This window comes from Carettochelys insculpta, chromosome 16 (assembly GCF_033958435.1).
Source record: "Carettochelys insculpta isolate YL-2023 chromosome 16, ASM3395843v1, whole genome shotgun sequence".
Taxonomy (NCBI): Eukaryota; Metazoa; Chordata; order Testudines; family Carettochelyidae; genus Carettochelys; species Carettochelys insculpta.
Window position 1 is genome coordinate 35242467 of NC_134152.1, and position 24412 is coordinate 35266878.

General features: G+C 43.0%; 1 protein-coding gene across 1 annotated transcript in view; it reads left to right on the top strand.

Annotated features, from left to right (window-relative positions):
• Positions 1–6457: 6457 nt before the first annotated feature.
• Positions 6458–24412, top strand: part of LOC142021833 (uncharacterized) — a 29332-nt gene continuing 11377 nt past the window's right edge. The window contains exons 1-12 of the mRNA XM_075011061.1: positions 6458–6500; positions 6891–6989; positions 11899–12028; positions 12556–12649; positions 13665–13815; positions 13943–14105; positions 15124–15249; positions 16227–16289; positions 17589–17711; positions 19265–19420; positions 20937–20990; positions 22850–23067. Of these exons, the coding sequence (XP_074867162.1) occupies positions 6896–6989; positions 11899–12028; positions 12556–12649; positions 13665–13815; positions 13943–14105; positions 15124–15249; positions 16227–16289; positions 17589–17711; positions 19265–19420; positions 20937–20990; positions 22850–23067 (1372 nt within the window). The 5' untranslated portion in view covers positions 6458–6500; positions 6891–6895. The remainder of the gene's footprint in view (positions 6501–6890; positions 6990–11898; positions 12029–12555; positions 12650–13664; positions 13816–13942; positions 14106–15123; positions 15250–16226; positions 16290–17588; positions 17712–19264; positions 19421–20936; positions 20991–22849; positions 23068–24412) is intronic.

Sequence of the window (24412 nt, forward strand, 5' to 3'; positions counted from 1 at the left end):
TCCCAGAGCTCTCTCCCCTCCCGCACCAAGCTCCCTCCCAGAGCCCTAGGAAGTTGGCAGTCAACGAGTCTGTCTGGGGGGCAGGGGGGCCAGGTTCTGAGCACCACAGACATTTCTGCAAACCTGGTGCTCCTGCTTGCTGCAGTCTATGCTCATTACTTTTGTAACTGGACGCAGAACTCCAGCTAAGGCTTCACCAGTGCCAAGCAGAACAGGACAAATACCTCTGGGCTTCTACAAAGCATTCACCACATGGCGTTCCCTTGCTGCCGGCCAGGAGACCGTGGCGGTGGCCCATGTGGAGAGTACAGTTGGGCAGGAGGGTGGCCGAGGGAGAGACGATCTCCTGCAGCTGCTGCTGCTGTCTGCCCCCACCCCAGGTAATTCCCACCACCTTTCTGCCCTGAGGAAGGGGGACATCAGCCAGTGTGGTGGCAGACTGGGGGATGGAACAGGGCTTGCACTGCATGGGGGCGGGGTGTGTCCTGAGTCTCATGCCCAGGACACTTGGGGGGCTACCCCTATCCCCAACCCCGCTTCAGGATGGCCCTGTCCAATGTATCACGATCTTCTTGAATTCTAATCCTGTGTATGCCAATATAGATGTAAATTTGCCCATACAGTTGCATCTATATTTACAAATACAAAGTCTGGCAGGGAGCAATAGGCTAGCCTGATTTCAGGCTGTGTCAAGTACAGTGAACTTCTCTTACACCCTGTAAATTACCTCGCTGCTAAAGACTTGTGTTACAACTGCCCAAAGTAACAGATTCCCTGGCCTTGGGTTTGTATCAGTGCCACCATCCTAATGCAAAATCCCTTTTGAGACCCCAGGAAGGCACACTTGGGAATTCCATTCTGTGAGTGATACTCAGTCCCTTTTATCCCTCCTGCTGGAGAGGCATTGCAACCCAGATGAAAGAGGAACTTTAACTTGTCTTAGCAGCTTGGCTGTGCAGCCTTAGACATGTGCACACAGAACCCCCTGCCCTCCCCTCAGCTGTGACACTCCTACACAACTAAAAGTTGAAACATCATCAGCTGTCCATTTTATGGGAGAGAGAACTCCAGTGTATCTGTGTTTCAGATGAGATGGAGTATTATAGTCTTGAGCATTTGTGGCCATTACTTGATTCTATCCAGGTCTGCTCATATTAATTCCCTCTGCAGTTGAATTCTTTCACTTCTTGCCCTAACTTGGTCTGTAGGGTAACCCTATGCTGTCAAAGTGCTGCCATGTTAACCTCCTCTGAACCACCCCCGCACCCCCACAACTCATGCATCTGACGAAGTGGGTCTTTGCCCACAAAAGCTTATGCTCCAAAATATCTGTTAGTTTGTAAAGTGCCACAGGACTCTTGTTTTTAGAGATTAGAGCATTTCTCTGATGGATAAAACATATATACAAAAAGTGCTCCAGAACACTGAACTCAGGCTATTTATATACAGGTCGCAGTATGCAGTAAGATGCATCATTTTAGGCATCCAAAATTGAAACAGAGTACTAAAGATATAAAGACATTAAATGTATCCAATCCCATTATTAATAGAATAGTGATTATTCTCATGAAACTTTTTTTCTAATACATCATAATAAACTTGTAGACAACATACTGCACTATGTTTGCTGTCATTTGACCAAAACACCAATTGTATTCGTTGCTTTTCCCCACAACTTCTAATAGTAACAATAACAGAGGTGTTCCTCATTGCTGTGTTGTTTCTAGTCAAATCAGAATGGTCCCTAGATTTTTCTTGAGTTATTAACTAATTGCTTTTGATCAGTAATTTCTCAGGAATTAGTTCTCAAAGCCTCTCCAACCAGATGGCGTACTTACACACATCCTGCTCAGTTTTTAAGCCTAAATAATACATTGCATTCCCAATCCTGAAAATGAGAAGATTGTTTAGTAAGAATAGCCTTTTTTACATATAATCCCTCTGTATTTGTATTCACCTAGAAGGAGATGAGAATATGTGGCAGCTGAGTTTCAATAGCTTCCAAGGTTCCAGGTTAATAATCAGAACTTGCAGCATTCTCTCTATGGTTTTTTCATGCTCTGAAAACTGTGTTTCACTAAAGAAGAAACAATCCATTTCAAGTGTCAGCAGGGTAGCCCTGTTAGTCTGTATCCACAAAAACAATGAGAAGTCCTGTGGCACCTTATACACTGATAAATATTTTGGAGCATAAGCTTTCGTGGGCAAAAAACCCGCTTGGCCAGAGGCAATGTCCATTTCGAAGCTCAGCAAAGAACTATACCACCATCTAGTGTTAGCGAGGTGGTTTTGAAGTGTGGGGCATATTGTTTTGATTATGCTAGTTTGCTTTTTCCCTATTGCCTGATAGATTTCTAATGGGGAAAAATGTGTTGCTGTTAGCTCATTTTGCCACAATGGTGTTACTACGTAGAATGAATATTCTATAACTGCACTTGTTTCTGTGCCGCTTTAAAGAGAAAAGAGTATATCAATATGAAAGATATTCCACTCACTGGCTAAATTTTGCTGCTTTACACACACACACAACTATAGTGGGTTAAAACAACTCCCTGAACTGTCGACATCATCCAGTGAAATGTAATAGATGACGTCATGGAGGAGGTCTTAGTAGACTAGTGTTTCTCAACGACTAGGTTGCAACACCCTGTGGAAGGCAAGTAAGAATGTGATGGTACCTGAATATGTTAAAATTTTAATTACAATCTAAAGTAAAGAAAATCATTGTGACACACTATGCCCCAGGTATGTGCCTTGTAGTCCATGTACTCAACATTTGTATATAATTGTGATATTTCATAAGAAGCATGTCATGTGAGGTATTGTGGGTAAGGTTATGTTTGGCTGAACTCCACTGTTCCATCTACATATGTGCATCATTAATGCATAGGAAGTTATGAAAATCGTGTTGTCTGATTGTCACTAAACACATTGTGGTTTTAGGAAATGCCAAGATACTAGATCCCCAAAGGCAATAATGAGAGCAGTAACCAACGTCCCGGTGGGTACCAAACAATCATCAACAGCCATTGCCTAGCAATGACACACCTGCAAAAGGCTACACCAGGAAATTTCTCAACCTTGCCTGGTGATTTAGCAAGATCCACTAGACATGTCTGGATTTATGTTCTCCAAGCACATGGACTACAGTATAAAACAAAACACATGGCCACATTCTTGGCCTTTTCTCCTCCTTCCACCTATGCTACAAGCGACATGAAAAATCAGAAGAAGACACATGCCTCCAACAGAGGAAACTGGCTTAGATTTCAAGGGTGAAACCTGTGTAGTATATAGGGGGCTGTAGGTTATGACCAGTGGTGTTCTGTTCTTGGCTTTTTTGGGCCTATCTTGGAGTGGCTGGTCTCTGGGTATTTGCCTGGCCCTGTAGATTTGTTTAAAAAAAAACAGCCTCCAACTCAAACCACTGCAACACATTATTAAAGACCTACAACCTATCCTTAATCAGGATACCACACTCCAGAAGGCTCTAGGTGACAGGTCTGTTCTCATCCTACAGATAACGTCCCAACCTCATGAGGATTCTTACCAACAATCACAGTCTATACCGCAGGAACACTGGTCCTGGAACTTTTCCTTGCAACAGAGCCCGCTGCCAGCTTTGTCCACATATCTGTTCTGGAGATACTATGGCTGGACCTAACCAGGTTATTCACAGAATCACGGGCACGTTCTCATGTTGCTCAACTAACATCATATATGCCATTATGTGCCAACAATGCCCAGATGCTTTGTATATTGGACAGACTTCAAACTCTCTTAGACAAAGAATTAATGGTCACAAAACAGACATAAAAACGCTCCTGATCCACAAACCAGTCAGCCAGCATTTTAATGGAGTGGGCCGTTGTGTTAATGACCTGAAGGTTTGCGTCTTACTGAAGAGGAATTTTCACAATGGATTGGGAAGAGAGGCTGCTGAACTCTCTTTTATATTCAAATTTGACACATTAACACGTGGTTTGAACCGGGATGGGAATTTTTTAGGTCATTATAGGGCCTCTTTTGCATACTTGGCTTAATCTAATTCTTGACTTCCCCCACTCCACACCTGTCCCTCTGCTCTCTGATTTGCTCACCTTGATACTATTTTTCTGATTTGTCAACCTTGATTACAATTTTTGGTTCTCTGTGCCTTAAATATTTACTCTGTTCTGGTATGGCTATGATCTGAAGAAGTGGGTCTGCCCAACGAAAGCTCATCACCTAATAAATTATTTTTTTAGTCTTTAATGTGCTACTGGACTGCTTTTTTGTTTTCATAGAATATAGATTAGCATGGCTTTCTCTCTGTTACTATGTAGATAAATTATACAGGCATACTGCTGATGTGCTTTTACTTTTTGATAATAAAAGTGAAGAATCACAAACATTTTTATCTTTGAAGAAGTGGTTGCCAACCTGAAAGGGTTGGAAAACATTAGACTAGTTCAGTGGTTCTCAAAGTGTGCTCCATGGACAACTAACAGTGCAGGACCATCTTGTAGGTGGGCTGAGGACTTGCCCCAAACCTGCATCAGGGAGTCCCCCCTCCCCCAGCTATCCAGCCCAGTGCCCTTCCCCCATGTTACAGTTGCCAATCTACATTTTTATTCTTCAGTAGATTAACACCAGTGATTTAATATTTCAGATAATTAGAGATAAGCAAAGGCATTTTATCATCATGGGAGGATGGCTGCTGGTCAGTGGGAAGGTTTCTATTGAGCAGGGTGGGCTGCAGGCCAAAAAGTTGGAAAACCACTGGAATAGATGACCCATGAGGTGTCTTAAAATCTACTGTAGACAGGGCATGAGATGAAAGCCATGTGTCCAAGTGTGCCATATTCCTGACAGGAGCAAAGAAGTAGCCTGATGAGCCTCTACATCTCAGTTTGCCATAGCTGGGGTCAGCCCAGAGACTGCATGAAGGAGATGAACTTTGGAGACAGCTTTCACAGGGGCAGCTCTGTTAGTCTGTTTCAACAAAAAAAGCAAGGAGGCCTGTGGAACCTTAAAGATTAACAAATTTATTTGGAAATAACAAGCAGTCCAGTAGCGCCTTTGAGACTAACAAATGTATTAGGTCATGATCTTTCTTGGGTGAAACCCACTACGTTAGATTATTGGAGTAGGCAATTAGAATCCAGGATTTATATAGTGGGGAATGGAGGGAGGAGAGGAAGAAGGGAAAAAGGAGTTCCTTGTCACTAGTAGGATCAGTCGATGAAACAAATAAAGTAGGATGTTTGCTACTCCTGCGAATGTCAAAGGTGGGGAAATTCCCCTCGTAATGCATAAGATAGTTGAGATCTCTGCTAAAGCCTAATGTAAATATGTCAGTCTGAAGAAGTGAGTCTTACCCAAGAAAGCTCATGACCTAATAAATGTGTTAGTCTTTAAGGTGCTTCTGGACTGCTTGTTATTTGTGAACCTTCAGACTATAAAACAGCTATCCCTCTGAAAATGTATTTGAGCCATTCCCTGTCTCTATTCAGACCCCATGGACAGTGCCCAGTTAGCAGATGAATTCCTGTTATGCTGTTTCACTACAAAAGGTAATTTTGCCCCTTTTGATATATGGATCTTCTTATGAGCTGTTGGGAGTGGGCCCAGACCACTTCGAATGAATTGGCCTCCTTAGTTCAGGTCCCTCACCCAGCAATGTAACACACCCATCTTTGCACATGTATAAATCCCTGCTGAACTGAAGCTTCCACTTCATGCATCTGCCGAGGCAGGCTCCAGCCTAGGAAAGCTTACACCCAGATCAATGTGTTTGTCTCCAAGGTGCCCCATGACTCCATGTTGGTTGTGGAGGTGGCTTAGTCCACGGGGCTGGGACAGCCACCACAGGCCTGGGGCAAGTGGGGAGAGGACTCAGGTCTCTGCTCCTGGAGCAGATGCGCCAAGGGCAAAAGGGGCAGGGCCTAGGGCAATTAGCCCTTTGTGCCACTCAGATTGGGGCACCAGGACCTCCCCCCAGAGCCGTGTGGGGCAGCACAGCTGCGCTGCCACAGCACTTCAACAGGGCCCGCGGCACTGTAGGGCCTGGGACAACCCCCCATTGTCCTTCGCCCACCCATTTGGCAGGCCAGGGCTCGGCCCAGGGGACTGTGCTGCCCTGACCCTCTGGGGCCTAGCACTGGGCTGGAGCTGGTGGGAAGGAAAGGGGCCCGGGCCCAGCCCCACGTGCATGGGGAGGAGGCAGCAGTGTGGGCAGCCCCTCCCCCCAGAGAGCCCACAGAGGGCGCCCGCCTGCACCGCCCCCGCAGCACCAGCCCCGCCCTTCCTCCTCCCGCCGTGTCTGCCACGCCCCGAGCGGAGGAGGGGGCGGGACCCGTGCCAGGAGCCAACATGGCCGCCGCGCCGCCCGCCTCCCAGCCCGGGACACGCAGTGACGCGACCAAGTCCGGGCGGAAGCGGTGGTGCAGCTGACACGTCCCGGAAGTGCTGCGGGGCGAGTTCGCCGCCAGAATTCAAAGCGTGGGCCGCTGTTGGTGGTAAGAGGGTGGGATAGGGGCGGCGGGGAGAGGACGGGCAAGGTGGGGTGGGGGCAGGAGACAGAGGTAGAGGTAGAGGCAGAGGCGGGGGGGATGTGGGGCACGGAGTGGGGGGAGGAGGTGGAGGTGTGCATAGGAGCTGGAGCGCTGCACTGAGTCTTAGGAAACTTGAGATGTATTCCCAGCTGGGTCCCTTGCCTTCTGGGCAGCTTTGGACCTGTCACATCCTCTCCGTGGTCCTTAGTTTTCTCATCTGTAAAATGGGGGTAATGATACTTGGTCTCCATTGTAAATCACTTTGAAGGCTTCTGATGAAGAGTGCTGGGTACCTCAAGTACAAAGTTCATCTTTCTCTTCTAGTCCCAAACTGTCTTTTCTTTTTAAGATTAGGTATCATGGGAAATAGTGAGGAGGAAAGTGTGATCGTGATAAGCGATGACGAAGCTGAGAGTCCTCTGGGAAATTCAGTCCTTTTGGTTGAACCATTGCGTGAGTGTTGTGCTTCTGCCTTCCATGTAGCTCTGCAAAGAGACTTTTTTAATGCAGTTTTGTTTCAGATATTACTATTGCTCCTGAGTGTCCCTGACAGTGTTTAGTTCTGAAACAGAGGTCTCTGACCTTTTTCTGTGAAAGGTCCACTGACTAAAGATCACCTTTTAAATTTAAGCGCAACCCAGAATCTAACCTGCCTCTTCCCTGAGGCATCTACTCCATTGCCCTTCCCCCCGTCATGCGCTGTCTCTCACCCGCACTTACTTTCACTGGGCTGGGGGCAGGGTATTAGCATTCAAGAGGGGAGGTGGACTCTGGGCCACGGTCAAGCGGTTTGATTGCAGGAGGGGGTGATGGGTGCAAGCTCTGGGAGGGAGTTTGGGTGCATGAGGTGATTTGGGGCTGGGTCAGAGTGTTGGGGTGCAAGAGGGGTCAAGGTTGGAGCGGAGGGTGTGTTGGGTGCTGGCTCTGGGAGGGGGCTCCAGGCTGGGGCAAAGTGTTGGGGTGTGGGATGCTGTTTCTGGGAGGTGGGTCAGGGCTGGGGCAGAGGTGCAGGAGGAGATAAAAGGTGCTTGTTTCGCTGAGAAGGCACTTACGACAGGTGGCTCTCAGACAGCAGTGCACCAGGAATCAGGTAGGCTGCATGCCATGGTCCCGTGCTGCTTCCTGAAGTGGTCAACAGCAGGCACGTCCTGGGCAGCTTGTAGAGATATTGTGGTCCCTTCCCACAAGAAGTACACAGAGACATGCCAGCAGCTGGCCTCTTCAGGGAGCAGTGTGGAGCCACTGCAGGCAGGCAGTCTGAGCATTGCTGTGGCACATCTGCCCTAAAGCAATCTTTTTGAAAGAAGCCCTTCTGGAAGTTTTCTTCTAAAACAATCTCTTGTGAAAGAATGCATCCACGCACAAAAATGCTGGTCAAATGAGTGATCTGCTCATTTGAATGAGAGCGTCCACACAGCTACTGCTCTTTCAAAAGAACAAGCCAGGGATCAAAAAATCAGATGCCATGAGGACTATTCTTTCAAAAAAAAAAAAACCCACAGAGCCTCTATGTGCATTTTCTTTCACAGGAGGCTTTTGGAAAAAAAGGCATTCTTCCTGAAACGGGAGTGAAAAGCAATTTTGAAAGCATGTTCTTTTGATTTATTTTTGAAAATGCTTTTTGGGTGTAGACATTCTGCTGGATACTTCAAAAGAGCCCTGTCTTTCGAGAAATGTTTCTAGGGAACTTGCCAGTGTAGATGTGGCCCTACTGGCCTGGAGATTGTGATTAACTGACTGAGGCTTCAGGGTTGATCAGTGGATCATGATTAATGGATTGTGACAACTGTTCTAAAATAATCAATGTGAGGGTGTTTCTGCTATTCTATTGCAGTGTGTAAACACAACACAACACAAAACAAAAAAAGGGGGAACATTGATAAACTGAGGCCATAATAAAACATGATAGTAAACAAACTGGAAAAATAAGGTTGGTTGTTTTTCTTTGCTATGGCAATGTTTGTTCTAGCAAGTTACAAAAGGAGATATACACTATTCATATAAAATTGAACATTTTCTTTGAGTGGGCCTTGTCCTCAAATTAGCATCTATTATGTTTAATGATCTTAAAAGGCAAAGTATGCTTAAAGAATAGTATTTTAAGTGGTTTTACAAATAACAAGCAGTCCTGTACCATTTCTTCAGGTGAGTGGAGTAGACCCTTAGAATACAGGATTTATATAGCAGCAAGGGAAGAGGGAAGGGGGAAAAAAGTAGGGAAGGCAGGTAGTTACCTGTCACTAGTAGGACCAGCACAGGAAGCAAATTAAGTAGGATGTCCCCTATTCCTTGGAACATTGCCATGTAATACATAAGATAAGTGATTTTTAAGATAGTGGTTTTATTAACTATTTCCCCAGAATCTAAACATTCATAAGAAAATTGGAGCCTTTTCCCTTGAGGGAGCAGGGAGAGAAAGAACCCATCCTTGAGTAGTTCTGATTTTGTTTATGGTATGTTGGAGGGGGGTTGACTGCGTGTTTTGTGGGGGGATTGACTGGGTCTTCAGTTAAACAGTGATAACTTACCTCTTGATTTAGTGAATGCTATTGACATGAAACCAGAGATGGAAATGGTATGTTAGGTCATCTGGTCTATCTTCCTATGGAAAGTGAGCTAGGTCACAAAGAGAAGATAAATCTTAGAGGGAGCTATGACTAGGATGTGTGCTTGGACATCTGTGCATGATGAAATAAAAGGCTGCTCACCCAGTCTGGAGCTGGGCAAGCATAGGTCCGCTAACTAAGTGCCTCCTGGAACTTGAAGAGGGGCTGTGGAAGTTGAGGTGGAAGGAGAAATCGGGCTGGGATGCCCCAAACTAAGTTGCTGTTACCTTCACCTGACCCATAGTCTATCTAGGCTGCATGCAGCAGGAAGGGAGAGGTGCAACTCTCCACAGCCCTAGCTGTGCTGCGGTGGCAAGGAGAGTTGAGATTCATGGTCTCTCAGCCCCCCACAGCTGAGCTGAAGCTGGGAGCACCCCTGACTCTTGCTAATTCTGGCCCCCTGATCTGCCAATAGTGGCTCTCTCTGAAGCTCAGTTAGTAAGCCAGAGCTCCTAGCTCAGTTAGGTGCACTTTATTAGCCTGAGCAGTACTGCCAGTACATTCAAGCTCCAGCTGCCGTGTCTGGGAAAGCAAATACAATTCCAGAAGTGTGGAGGGTAGAGAGTGGGTGGGCTCCCTGGGACTTCCTTCTTGTACCCGGATATGTTTCTAACGTTGTTCACTTAGTACCAGTGGCACCGTGCCGACTTGAGAGGAACTTGGAAGCAGGAGTCCAGTCATAAGGGCTCGTGGTCACAGAATCTTCACTGTACCTAGGGTGTGGGGCTTATGCTGGGGCTACATGTTTATACATTGACTTGTATTTGGGGATGATGGGCAGGAGGGCAGAGAAAAGCTCCAGTCTTTCCAGCTCAGGAGGAGTCAATGAGGCAGTGCATTCAGTTCTGGGCACCAAGGTACTGACAGATGAGAGGACGCTTATAGGAGTGACCAAAATGATGCAAGGGCTGTGTTACGAGGGAATACCTGGAAAAGCTAAACACGTATCACTGAGCTGAATGAAGCCTAGGGAAAGCATATGACAATCCAGGTTACATCATTGAGTGCTGAATGTGGTAAAGCATTGTGGGGAACCAATCAGGAGCGTTAAAGTTTGATCTGCAGTATTACTCTTGTATTTTCTAATCTGTCACGTCCTGCTCAGAGGTTGCAGTGGCCAGAGTGATGCCTTGCTTTATGGAAATCATTGGATTCCAAATAAGCAATTTCCATGACGTTTTTAAAAGAGTTTGGGGAGAGGTATTAGAAACAGTTAAGGCGAGATCTTTGCCGGCTGGTATAGTTCTGTCTCTTCAGGATCCATCCTCCCTTTGACTTATAAACAGCAAGCATTAGAGATTTGGTGTTGAGTAATTTGTAGCATGAAGACCTTATTTGCAAACTCTTTGAAGAAAGGTTCTGTCTTTGAAGTCATGTGTGAATGTGCTCCCTTTATTTAAGGGACCTGTAAAATCTTAATGAGCCTACTCAAAGGTTTTGTCTAAGTTACACAGCTTTTAGTGGCAGCAGTGTCTCTAAAAGGCAGCAGTGTAAACACTTTTTTGTCTTCTCTTTTTCCCACAAAATAATTCCACCCCCTATGAGAGGGGTTCATGTGGTAGACTGTAGAGGGCTCCTGCCAATAATGAGCTGTCACTTGCTGTGACAAAACTCCTGCCTTTGGGGAGTGGGACTTAAGCTTCTAAGTGACTCAAATGGCAGTGTAGATAAAGCTTAAGTTTTTGAGTTGGTGACACACACACACGGAGTAGAGGTTGGAGTACTTTGCTTGGAGAATTATGTGAAGAGGTGGGTGTCAGGTCATGAGCTTTCATGCATAATACATTTGCTAGTCTCTAAGGTGTTTCAGGACTGATTGTTATTTATGGCAGGTTATTAAATTAGGCCTCTGGTGCATATTTTATGCTTTCACTTAATAGATGTGTCTGTTTTATTTATATAGTTCAGGGGTCAGCAACCTTTCTGAGGCAGAGTGCCAAAATTTGACCTTTTGACCTCTGTGTTTACTCCAGGCGCCAGTGATGCTAACTATCCTACTTACAACTGCTTAATTAATAAATAAATAGGTTAAAGATGCAGAGTGTTACCAGTTAGGTGGTGACTGGTAGCATGAGCTGGTCTTTTGTTAATCCACAGGCAGCATGGCTGTGAGCAAGCTCCCAGCTGCATGGGGGAGGAAGGGTGGGCCTGAGCCTCATCTGTGGTCAAGCAGGACCTTGGACTCTCCTAGACCAGAGAGCCTGGGATCCTAAAGGAAGTTGGGCCAGCTGGGGCCAAGGTGGGGCTGGGGCTTAAGATCCCCTGCAGTTTGCAGCAGCCTGGGACTGAAGCCAGAATCCCTTGGCAGAGGGCCAGGGTACTGCAGTAGTACGGTGGCAGCTCCAGGGTGAGGAGGGGTCAAGGCAGTGTGCCAGCTAGGGCAATAGCTTGATAGCAGCAGGCGATGGGCATGGGGACTGGTGAGAGAGGACATGCCCTGGTCCAGCAAATTCTCTTGTTGGAAACTGTTCAGGCCCTGATAGTGCTGGATGAGGGAGGTCCAACTTGTTGGATTTCCAATGCCTGACCTGTATCAATGTGAATAATACAGTCTTTTTAATCTGTGTGTTTTTTCTAGTGCGTAGGAGCCCGTTAAAGACCAGGACCCAATAGTGCTAGGTGCGGTTCAGTCACTGACAAAATACAGTCCTTACCCCCAAAATACTTAATAATAAAAACCAATAGTTGGCTTTGCTTTTTAACTAAATCTAACATTTTGTGTCTTGAAACTAATCACAGTCTATTTCTCTCTATAGAAAACCCCATTCAGGAAGAGAAGAAAACTGAAGAGGTGGTGGATGAGGAATGTGAACTAGTTGTTACTTTCTGTAAACAAGGGAAAGTGATGCCTCATGCCAGATATGACTGTATGACACACACGTTTGAGTAAGTTTACCAGCATAATGGATCATCTGTGTTTCCTCTTTTACAGGAGATAATACCAGATCTTTTATTATTGACATTTTATGTGCATTTATTTACTTTGTAAAGCTACATTTCAACAGAACAGTCTGAAAAAAACCAATATCCATGACATCTTTTTTTATGGCTAGATAATTTAAATCATGTATAATCACAATCAGGCTGTAGAACACAGCCTGTTTTCCTGTTAGGCCTCATTCTGTTCTCAGCTACTTTTCTTTGAATATTTTTGGAGATTCTTGCTTCTCATCTTCAAACTCATATTTTTGGGTCGTATTAGTCCCTTCGTTCAATTTAACTTTCTGATTTTTCTTTCAATTTTGAAATTGTTCGGCAGACTGGTTTATATTAAATTTATTAGCTTATTTTGTTAAATGATTGTGGCAGGGTTTTCGTAACCAGAGCAGTTGTCCCTTGTTTTCTGGAAAGGGAAGAGGAATAGAACAGTTTAGTATCTACTATAACTAGTGTTCTTCTTTATCAACATACAGGAGAGCAGAGTGTGAAACATGTTCACCCCTTGAGAACAATGCCAATATCTGTGATCAATGTTACTGCTACATTTGTGATAAGCTGGCTTCTGAGGTAAGGACGGACTTGAGATAAAACAGCTTTGAGTTGTCCAAAATGAATTGTGTAGTAAGAAGCACTTATACAGGGTAAATTTAAAACAATATATGTAATATTCTCTATTTTAACATTGTATCCTAAACATCTATAATTGTCTGTTTCGTAATACCACCAGATCATCTTACTAGATTCAGTTTCTGTGAGCTTCTGGGACAGATCCTAAGTGGAGTAATTTTTGTTAGTTTTACATTGTGGTTTCTGTCTCCTCTGCTTTTTCCAGGATTAGCTTTATATCAAGAATATTCAGCTTTTGCCACCTTTTGTTTGCAATTTTTAAAAAGGTACCACTTTCAAAAAGGTGTAAGTCATCAAAATATGACAGCTTTTAACCACATATTAGGAAAGTTTTGTACATAGAGCCAAGTGCTCTATAGAAAATAGTTAATTTGCTTAAGCGGCTTAAAATTTTCAGTTTTTTTTCTATGATCACTAAACCTTGCAGGTTTTAAACTTTTATTCAAGGATGATTGCACTTGACAGATACCAAATAATTAAGCTTCATGACCTCCATGTATGACAGTAGAAAAGATTGAGTCATTAAACTTGGCTCTCGCTCTTTCTAGATCCGTTTTCTGTTTTTCATGTAATTCTGCTCTTAGGATAGTTTGTCTAGTTTTTGGTTGATATGCACACTTGAGCATCTTATGTTTCGATTTTGGGTATCCTGGGGATAATCAGCTGAAAGAAAGTAAATAGAAGTAAAGTTTCCATGCTCACAGCCAGTCAGACTGAGACTGTGTTGTCATCTTTTGTCTAGGTCTGGTGAATTGTGAGATTTTATTTTACCATTTGTAAAATCGGGTTGAGTTTGCACATGAATGTGCGTTAGCCCAGTATAAAAGATGTCAAGCAATATGGACCCAATATTGATCTCGCTGAGCAAGCAATCATAACTAACTTTTGTTTTGGTTAATTGAAATGCAGTTTTTACTGTTTCTTTCCCTCCCACCCCTCCCTGCTTATAAAACAGTGCCAGGATTGGACAGCCCCTTCACTCTGTCACTGCAATGCACATAACAAAAGCACGTTCTGGAAAGACCAGCGTGGTTTGGCTTTGGCTGGTGTTCTTGTTATGTTCAACTTGGAGCTCACTGATATAGATGCAGACCTTCGCCTTGGTGGTAAGCATTATGCTCTTGCACTGTCACAAGAATCAGCGAGGCCTATTATACAGGTCTTTATAATGAACATAATGCGTATCTAGAAGAGTCTTTTTGTCACCATGATTTTCTTTTTCAACCCCTGCAGGAAGTCTTCTAATAAAATTTGTCCATGAACTTTCAGTGGAATATAATAAATACCTGGCTGGTGAACGAATGTCTCCCAATTCATCTGAATGTTTCTGTCACCCAAAACGAGGACCTGGGCAGTGTAATATATGCAGACAGTGCCATATAGAGGTTATATACAGGTAACCCTGATGAGAAACCGTTCATTCAATTTGATAGGAATGTCTCTTTTGATTCACAGGGATTTACTATCTACTAGTTAAGGTGCAGTTAGACTCATGACAGCCTGAGGTTAATTACTAGAACTAGCGGGAAAACTCACTTTCCTTCCTTCCCTCCCTCTCCCCAGAATATGTTCCGCTGGCCAGTTGGACCAGGCCAGGGCTGAGTTCAAACAAAACCTTTAAGCTTTAGAGTCTGTCCCTGTGTGAACAGATACTTAACTGTTTTTCCCTTGCTATTCATAATTCAGTGAAGCTTAACATTAACTTCTGCTTTCTGACTACAGTAAACTCTTTCATATCCAGGAACCCCAGAACTGGGAGGTTGCTGGATGTTCAAATATGCCAGTTAATAGAGAGCAGTTGTGGGAGGCACAGGTCAGAGTCAGTGCTTCCCTGTCCTCAGTAACAAAGTTCAGCTCCTGCTCAACAACTGCCACGCAGAGGTGCTCTGGTCAGACACCGGGTGGAACAGCGATGGAGCCTGCTGCTTGTGTGCGCGCGCGTGCGCACACACACACACACACACACACACACACACACACACACACACACACACACACACACACACACACACACACACAGAGGGGGGGAGAGCGGAAGGATGCAAGGTGGGCCCTGAGGGATCCGGCCCCCAAGGCGCAGGGCATGGTTTGCGTGCTCATTTCTGCTCTCCAAAGGGGAACTAGCATCATGGCTCGGGGTTTGTGCTGGTTATTTGAGAGTTCTGGTTCATCAAATGCTGGATAAAACAGTTGACTGCACATTCCTTTTTCTAGGAGAATGGGCCCAATTTTCAATTCCAATATGTCCCTTTAAAAAATTCCTGTTCACTTTCAGTCTTTCCCTTGAAAGAATCTGACGTATGGTGGCAAGTCAGTTTAACTGCTAACTGTAGTTTTTTGTGTCCGTGCCTTTCATGCTGACAGACCGGTTCAATGCAGATATACTTCACTATAAACTCTTTTAATTCTCCTAGGTATTCTGGCGTTTTTGAATTTGTAACAACATTTTTAAATCAGGCAGAAAAAGAGAATCCTAAAGCTGCTGCTATCATGCTCTTGGGAGCAGCCAAAGAAATAACACTTCATAAGGACCCTGCTCAGTAAGTGTCCCCAGGTCACCACCTAGTCCCTGAGCCTCTTTGCAGCAGAAGGCTGTTACCACCCAAATTATAATTGAATAGGGCTAGAGCTTAAATCAAATGGGGAGGGTGGTCTAAGTTGATAATTGGATTGCAACTTCTGTTTGCACTCAATTTTGTGGTTTGCCACACACTGCTTTTATGGTCTGGCGCAAGTCACACCATGTCTGTCTCCGGCTTTTTTAACATTGCCAACTGAAGGACAAAACTTGTGGTGTTCATGGGTGCTTAAAACAGCTTCCAAAAGACACAAGTTTTTCACTGGCGAGTGGCAGTATAAATGGCTCATTGTTGGCAAAAGCGCTCTCCAGTTAACATTTCTACCCCTATAAGTGGGACTGGAGTTATTTTGTTGGCAAAAATGCCAACAAACAGCATTTACACAGCCTGACTTTTAGGCTACGGCTATAAAATCGGGGATTTGTCGACAAAACTCCCGCTGTGTCTACACACACAATGCATTTCGTCAAGTCTGTCAACAAAATGCATTTAGCATGTAGACGCTCCATGAGCTTTGTCGACAAGACACTCCAGTGTATTGTTGGCAAAACTCGGCACTTCGCTGACAGCTTTCTGCCTCTCTGCAATGAGGAGTAATGCCTTTATTGACAGACAGGGCCTCCGGCTCACCAGACAGCTCTGTTTGCTGAGCTTCCGATTGGCCATTCCTATTGAGAGTGGCTGGACAGTCTGGCTGCTCTCTGTTGACGGAGTAGATTGCTCCTTCGGTCTGTTTTTGTGTGTGGACGTGATCTGCGGACAGAAGTTTTGCCGGAAGATCTCTTCCAATGGTCACTTCTGTCGACAGATCACTGTTGTGTAGATGTAGCCTTAGTGTCTCCAAAAGCTATGTAATGTAGACAAAGCCTCAGTTCCCATCTTTAAAATGAGTTCCATCTCTGTCTTTTAAGCACTATAAACTAATACATTTGTCTTAGGAATTTGCAAAATCTTGGTCATCCTGCATCTTTGAGACTGGCTGTACCTCATCTAATGGAAAGGTAAGACTTTGGTTAAAGTCAGTAAAGTCTGCTGTTGTTATTAAGTACATTGACATGTCAGATTCCCCAGCGACTACCGTCAGTTACTCGAGGCTGTAAAATCGCTCCGATGTTTGAAATATAAATTCCTTGGTGTAGAATTCTTTAAGGGTCAATTGTATAATGCTCATACTACAGTAATACTATGTTATGTGAACCAGGATATATCATTTTTTCAGCAGTAGAAAAGATTATTTTAAATGTACTTCTCTACTACATTTCTTCCAAAGTATCAGAAATGGAGATATGTAACACACCTTTCTTTGCTTGACTGAATTCTTAATTGAGCTCCGCAGTTTATCTGTAACAGTATATCCACCAGCCACAAAAATAGTGAAATCCTAATTCTTCCAAAAACCCATGTCCCACTATTTCCCATATATAAACCATTGGCCAGCTGTAGCCTATAGCTGGTATCATTTTAAATGATTACACTTTACATTAAGAGAATGCCTCATCAGTTAGTTTATATACAGTATATAACAGGGTCAGCCATCTTGTTCTGTGTTTGTACAGCACCTAACACAACAGGCTCTTGGTCGTGACTACGGCTTCAAGAGCCAAGAACATGAAATGGGATTATTTTTGCCTCCCAGTTTTTCTTCATTTTGTTTAGGCACTCCCACTTGAGTCAGAATTTTTTTTTTTTTTTTAAATATCACTAAAACAGTGTAATCAAGTGTTTGTACCACCACTCTTACAATATCAATGGTTTATGTTAGAATAGACTTCCTATCACTGCTATATATCTGTTTAAAAACAAAGCATAGTCTGATGGCACTTTATGTTTATTTAAAATGACAGTATCAGTTTTTAAATAGACTTTAAAATTAAAAAAAAAACATACTAAATTTAAAGTATAATTTTTTTAAACTCCTATCCTATTCTGGGTTGTGGTGTTTTAAATTTTGACTAGAAATGATCTGTCCAGTTTTTGGTACACAGTGATATAATGCTGCAGTGTTACGTTGCAAACACTGTGCAAGGATCTTTGATTTTTATTTTTTTAAACAAAGTAAGTACTTTTCCTAGAATTTACTCATGCGAAAACACAACTTTCACTCGTAAGTCTTGTAAAATTGTTTCTATACGTACTCTCTCTAAATCGCAGTTTGAGGTGTCCATTTTACATTTTTGTAAAATGCTATAGGTATGTTCCTTGTAAGAAAAGGAATCTGACCTAGTGAGTGATTCAGCTGGCTTAAAAAGCTTTTACTCACTTCCCTCACTTTTAAAACTAGCTTATTTTTATAAATGCAGGATTACAACGCAACTTCAGAGGATGCTTGTGCTGTGTGACTTTCCAAAAGTTTTGTATGAAAAGTTCATTAGTTTTTTCCAGGCACTTATTCTTCCTTGTCACTGCTACGCCTTCTCAAATAGGTATGTTCTTGCTTTTATTGATCAACTGTTGTTACTCCATGGACTCTTCCGTTTAAGTGTAAAAAGGAGTACTTTCACGTCATTTCTAACGTGTTGCCCCAATAATCTAGTCTATTCTTAGTATGGACGTTTTTGCCAGCAACCTGAACTCTTGGGTTTGGCCAGAGGCTAAGCCTGGCATGTAGTTTAATAGAAACTAGCTATAGCTTCCTGCTAAGTATTTCTTTTATTGGCAATCTGGGAAATAGAAGCTTAAATCCTCAGGGCTACACGAGGCTTCCTTTTTATTTGCCTTTAGAAATCACTGCAGGAAATGGTCAGGAGTTACTTGCAATCACTATTACAAACATTCCCTATATCTCATACTGTCATAAGACACACACACACATTCTCAGAAATGTAGCTGGCAAACACGGTGATATTTCCAAACAAAATTACTGAAATTTCTTAGCAAAATCTCCATGGTGTCATGCTTTTGTGGCTTTGTGGCTATTTAAATCAGAATTGTCAACAATTGGGTGGCAAACAACCCTCTTTAGACCCAGGGGTTGTATGGTCTAGGTTCTTGTATGCTTACTTTAGCAGACTCAGGATTTCCTGAATCAAATAGACAGTGAGCTGTACGATGATTTAGCAAGAAGGATTAATCTGGTGTGATCAGTACAGACTTTGTAGCAACCCAAAAATAATATGCAAATATTCATTACAACAGATTTTTCTTCTCATGACTGACTATCTGGAATACCTGTGATGTATTGCACCAAAGTCTTCCACTAACTGGCTTACTGTCAGTAGCATCACTGTTTTATGCTGGTACTACTACAGGTTGAACCTCTCTAGTCTGGCACCGTCTGGACTGGACTGGTGCAAAACAAGAGAATTTGCTGGACCACAGGCAGTCTATATTGTCTAGCAGCATTACCAACACTTCCACTGCTTATTGGGCTCTTCAAAGACATTTAGTGGTAAATTACAGCTAAATAACAAGTATCAGAATGGCAGCTGTGTTAGTCTATATCAAAAAAATGAGAAATCTTGTGGTACCTTTATAGGCTAACAGATTTATTGAAGCATAAGCTTTCGTGGGCAAAGACCCACTTCATCAGATGCATCTGACAAAATGGGTCTTTGCCCACAAAAGCTTATGTTCCAATAAATCAGCTAAATAACAGTACGTAACACAGAGTCTAGACTGGTGCCTGTAAACCAACTTTATGGGACTGCAGGAAAGTTGGCCACACCCATGAGTGGTCTTTCCTCTAAGTAAAATCCTGCCGGATTACGAATGTCACCAGATGAGAGTGCTGGACTAGCGAGGTTTAACCTGCAGCTTTATTCTGCTGCTGTGACTAATGTGATCCATTGAGTTAACTTTCAGAACCTTTGGAAGTATTATAGCAATCCGTGGCCCACCAAACCTTAATATTTAAAAAAAAAAAAAAAAAAAAGCTGTTTGTATTTGCAGTGATATGGGTGGCTGCCATGCAGTGTGAACTGTTACAGAACTTTGCAATTGTTTTTAGAAAAATATTGTCTTTATTTTTAATTTTCAGCCTAAATGTGGTGCCGTGGGATCATGGATTACTGACAACAGTCTTAAAAGGCCAAAACATCACTGGTCAAAGAACACAAAAAGGAAAGAAAGTATTTCTGTGGGAAGTACTTCCTGTCATACAGGCTCGAGTAGAAAAAATGGAAAACCAGAGACAGTATGTTCTTATCTTTCTTTAAGAGCTTGGGTGCTGCACCTTATCAGCCTTGTACAGGAAAATAACTTTGAAAGACCTGAAATTGCTGCTGAACTCTAAAAGATATGCAGTAAAGATTGATGACTGATAGAGCTTGTAATGAGTTTTGAAGAGGTAGCCATGTTTTTGGTTTGAACCAAAATGACAAGGAGTGCTATTGCATCTTAAAGATGAACAAATTTATTAGGGCATAAAGTTTCATGGGTTGGAGCCCATTTTGTCAGATGCGTGAAGTGGAAACCTCTGTTTGGCAGGGATATATACATGGGAAGGTGAGTGTTACCATGTTAATGAGACCAGTTCAATCAAGGTGGATGTGGCCTACTCCCAACAGGTGATGAAAAGGCAAGAATACTAAAAAGGGGAAAATTACTTTTTGTTCTGAGCTAAGCACTCCCAGTTTCCCTTCAGTCTGGTAGTGTCAAATATGCATATGAATTCCTGCTATGCTACTGCATGATGCGGTCTGTCTTTTTGGAGTCTTTCTGCTGAAGTAGGACAGCTTTCAAGTCTGTCATACATCATATTAGTAGGTGTGCCCCTCTGCCATGTACATTGTCAGATCAGATTAGCCTAATGTACCTTGTATAGCTTGGCAACCATGAAAGCTTAAGCAGAGAACCAGGATTGACTGTTCATGTAGGGCAGGGGTGTACGATACGCTCACTGCTTGCCACATGTGGCAAATTGTACATCGCATTGTGGCAAATAAGGCTCTGGGGCTGCATGCAGCTCTTGGAGTTTTTAAATGCAGCTCCTCCTGAGAGCCCCACACAGGGAGTGCCATCTGCCCACTGCTGTGCACCTGCCCCACCAGTTGGTGGCAGAAGTGCGTGGCAGCAGCGGTGGCAGTCCCAGCAGCTCTGGTGAGTTGCTGGCATTGATTTAAAATGTGAGGCTGCAAGTGCCTGGCCCTAGGGAATGGGAAAGGTTTAGTGGAGGGTGGGGGGGTGCATTTGTTTAAAGCAGGGGAGTGGGGGGATATGGCGAATATGGAAAGATGACAACCACAAATGTGACAATCTTTGACATCCTGTTGGACACCACTGATGTAGAGGATGATTAACTTCTACTGCGCTCATTTCCCAAAACCTTTCATGGTACAAAGAGAAGGCAAGTTCCTGCTGATTACATAGCTGGTATTTCCACAACCTGTACTACATTGGCAATTATCTTCCTAGACGGAAACATTGAATTTCTCTGTGATCCCGAGGTGTGGTGTGGTTTGTGTGGTGTGTGTGTGTGGTTTTTTTTTTTTTAAACCCAGGGACTTCTCTAGTTTTGGGGTTTGTCAAAAAACATGAGATAGCAGCCCTTTAATTTACACCTAGGCCTCTAACTTACAGGAAGAAAAAAAAGTCTTCTGCATGAGAACAGTTGCTTCTTTGCCTCAATTCTTAAGCGTATTCCTGATTCATCTGTTCACTGTTTAATGCCTGCTTTTTTTCCTCCCACCCCCTCTTCCTCCCTTCATTAGTTATAAGGAAATCGTTCGCTACTTGAAAGCTGTGAAATGCAATGACACACATGGGTAAGTGGCTTTTTTAGTTTTTAATCTTAACTTTCAGATTTCCCCATGTGAGTCTAATCTTCAGTAAAATCATACTTTGAAAAGCAGCAATTATGGCTGGCAAACTTTGTTAGTTGCTGAACACAATGTTGCATCACTAGCAAATATTAGCTGGTGAACATAGTTGGATCCAGATCTGGTTGTGTTTCTTAAATAACACTCATGGGCTTGGCTTGACATGAGGGAGGTATATATCTGGAAGGTAGATAGAGCAGCATGCTGAAAACAGAAGTTTGTGCTTAGACAGGTGAATTGGTCTACGACATACTTCCCAGGGTGCACCCTGGAACTGGAACTCTCCCTATGAAGTCTGCGCCAAGCTGCAGATTGCTCCTTGTCCTGCACTCTCACAAACTTACACAGGCAAGAACACACCCTGCTGCAGTTACCTGAGTGAGTCACCTTAGCTGGTCATGAACTAACAGAGGCTGTAGCCAACTTTCCACAGCTCTCTGGCCCAAATGTATTACCCAGTTTGTCCGCTCCACGTTGTGGGAAAGGCAATGCACCAGTTTTTGTTCCTGAGCAGATTCCTCAAACATTTCTGGCTAAATGTACTGTTTTAGGTTAAAAAAAAAAAAAAAAATCAAGCATATTTAACAACAGAAGGATTAGGTGAGTTATAAGAAGTGAGCGTTTGGAGCAAAGCAAATCACATACGAAATAAAACATAATCTGAGCTTTATAAACTAGACACACGATGAATCAAGGTGTCTCACTCTGTGACGTAGTACAGTTCCCCAAGCTTCTGTACACAGGCGGGGTTTCTTCTTTCCCACCTGGGACCTCCTTTCCTAATTCAGTCTTTGTTCCCAGGTGTTGTGTTGGGGAGTGAAAACAGGTGATGTTATTTCACCCTTTATAGTTTCTTTCATGTGGAGGGAACTTTCTTGTCCCAAACACACCAGCAGTTCTTGAAAAAGAACAGGCACCAAAATGAAGTCCAGTATCCCACAATTTAGTTACATTCCCTTGCATGCTTCAAGTTGTGGCCTCCATTACTGAATATTTCATTGATGGGCCATTACCTTAAAGAGTTCATTCACAAAGGACAAGCGAGCCTGGATGCAAACTATTTTGTGGGTGTTATCCAGGAGCCAACACATTTGAAATAGAGTAGAGTGTATATTTGAAACTCCAGATACAAAAATGATACCTGCATGCAGATAGGAAAATTGTATTCAGCAAACTATTTTTTCATTGATAGTTCACATGCCCTGTTTTGTACACGATGCATCATTGTTATGTTCTAATAATATCCATAGGAGCGGGAGTTAGGGGTCTTATATATAATAATACAGGGTTTACATTTTTGGTCACTCAGCACCCCCACTGGAAAAATTGTTCCAGCACTTCTGATAATGTCTTCATCACGGTGGTGGACATGAGGTGCAGTGTGTCACAGGAACACACAGGGAACCATTTACAAAGAGCAAAATAACAATGAACAAGACAAGATTGTAAAGAGAAGGTGGAACAGGAAGAGTAAGTGGGCAAAGCATGCAGTACAGAGATGAGTTCCTACAGCATAACCAAGCCAATCCCACAATGTGGAATGCAATGTATAGTAAATGTAGTGAAATCTGTAAATGTTCAGAAGAGGGTTTCTCTGTAACCTTGGCTCTAATGGACCCTGTATCCACTTGAGTCTAATCAACTCAGTGTAGCGTTGCTGTACGCCAAATAACGATACCTGAGTGACGAAGCCTGGAGTCGAATTGAATCCTTAGGAAGTCAAGTGGAAAGAGAACTCAAAGGAAATCCCAGTAACGTTAATGGCATCCACAAAAATCAAATCTGTAATCCTTTTTTGTATCCAGGTTAAGAAAGCTTAGAGATAAAATCCCATTCTACTTGTGCAAAAGTGGAGACTTCGTTAGTGCTGTATGTTCACTGTTGCTTCCCTTCAATAACCTTGCATGCTGTACTGCCTGCCGGATAACCCCTTTCCAGTTTGAGATCTACCTAAAGATGTTCAGGACTGGCAGTGTTCCATCTGGAAATAGTTTTCATGATACTGGAGAGTGGACTTCAGTTGGCAAGTATTATTACTCATTGAAATGCTTCTTGCTTCCATCCATTTGGTACCCCATTTGATTTGGGTGGTGTGGTGTTGTTAGTATGGATTAACTATATGAAATTTATGGGACTCTTACTACTTTTATATAAATCCATGGTATATTCCATATATTGAACTGCAGGCAGATGTGTTCACCTCATCTCAAAAAAAGATACCTTTGCATTGGCAAAAGTTCAGAAAAGGGAAACAAAAATTATTAGGGGTATGGAAGGGCTGCCGTATGAGGAGAGAGAAATAAAACTGGGGCTCCTCATCTTAGAAAAGATAAGACTGGATTTAATGAGTCTCTAAAATCATGACTAGTGTGAAGAAAGTAAACAAGGAAAAGGTATTTACTTTTTCCTATAACACAAGATCTAAGTGTCACCAAATGAAATTAATAAGTAGCAGGTTTAAAACCAAAAGGTGGTATTTCTTCACACAATGCACAGTCAACCCGTGGAATTCTCCTCACCAGAGGATGTTGTGAAGACAAGGACTTCAATGGGAACAGCCTGTTTTAAGTTTGACTCCAACAGAAACAACTTTAAAAAAAAACCTCTGCTCTAATTTACAGAAGTGCAAACCCTTGCCATTCAGCTCTTTTCTCTCTCGCACACACACCCGTTTACTGGGCTGCTTTGTTACAAAGTGCTTTTGTAAATCTCAGAGCATGCAATGGCAACAGGTATGTGCCACCAACCATCACACAGTCAACCTTGACCTTGATTGAATGGGCCGTGGAGAGGCTGAGACCCATTTCAGCAAAGGTATTTGCTCAAGGTCAAGGCTGATACATAAGGAAAATTTGGGTATTACTAGAGATTTTCTGCTTAGTCTAGTCTGATAAGTTACGTTGGTACCCAGACTTGCCCCCATAAGAACTAATCTAATACACAAGCTTATTTCACACAAGCCCACTCAATAACTATTAGTTGGTGATATTTGTAGGGGCCTGGGATAGTTAATACAATAGTTGTGTATTATATATATTCCATACCTGGTAAAAGGATTTATTCCATCTGGTACGTTTCAGTATCTGAAACTATTTTAATTGCTTGTACATAGCCCTAAGGACTCTGAGGGAGCATATGACAATTGATGATTGGGTCCTAGAATCATGAGGTGAAATATTGTAAAGTAGCACAGACACTTCACTTTTCTATCCCCTCTTTGCTTTATTGGTGTTTAACTATGTGCTAGGATATGATTTAGTGACACGGTCACAGCAGTTATAGATTCCATGGCTTTACCAGACTTCCATGATTTCTTTGGCTTTGGGTTGTCAGTCTCCTGTCCTCTAACCCATTGCCGAGCTCTAGCT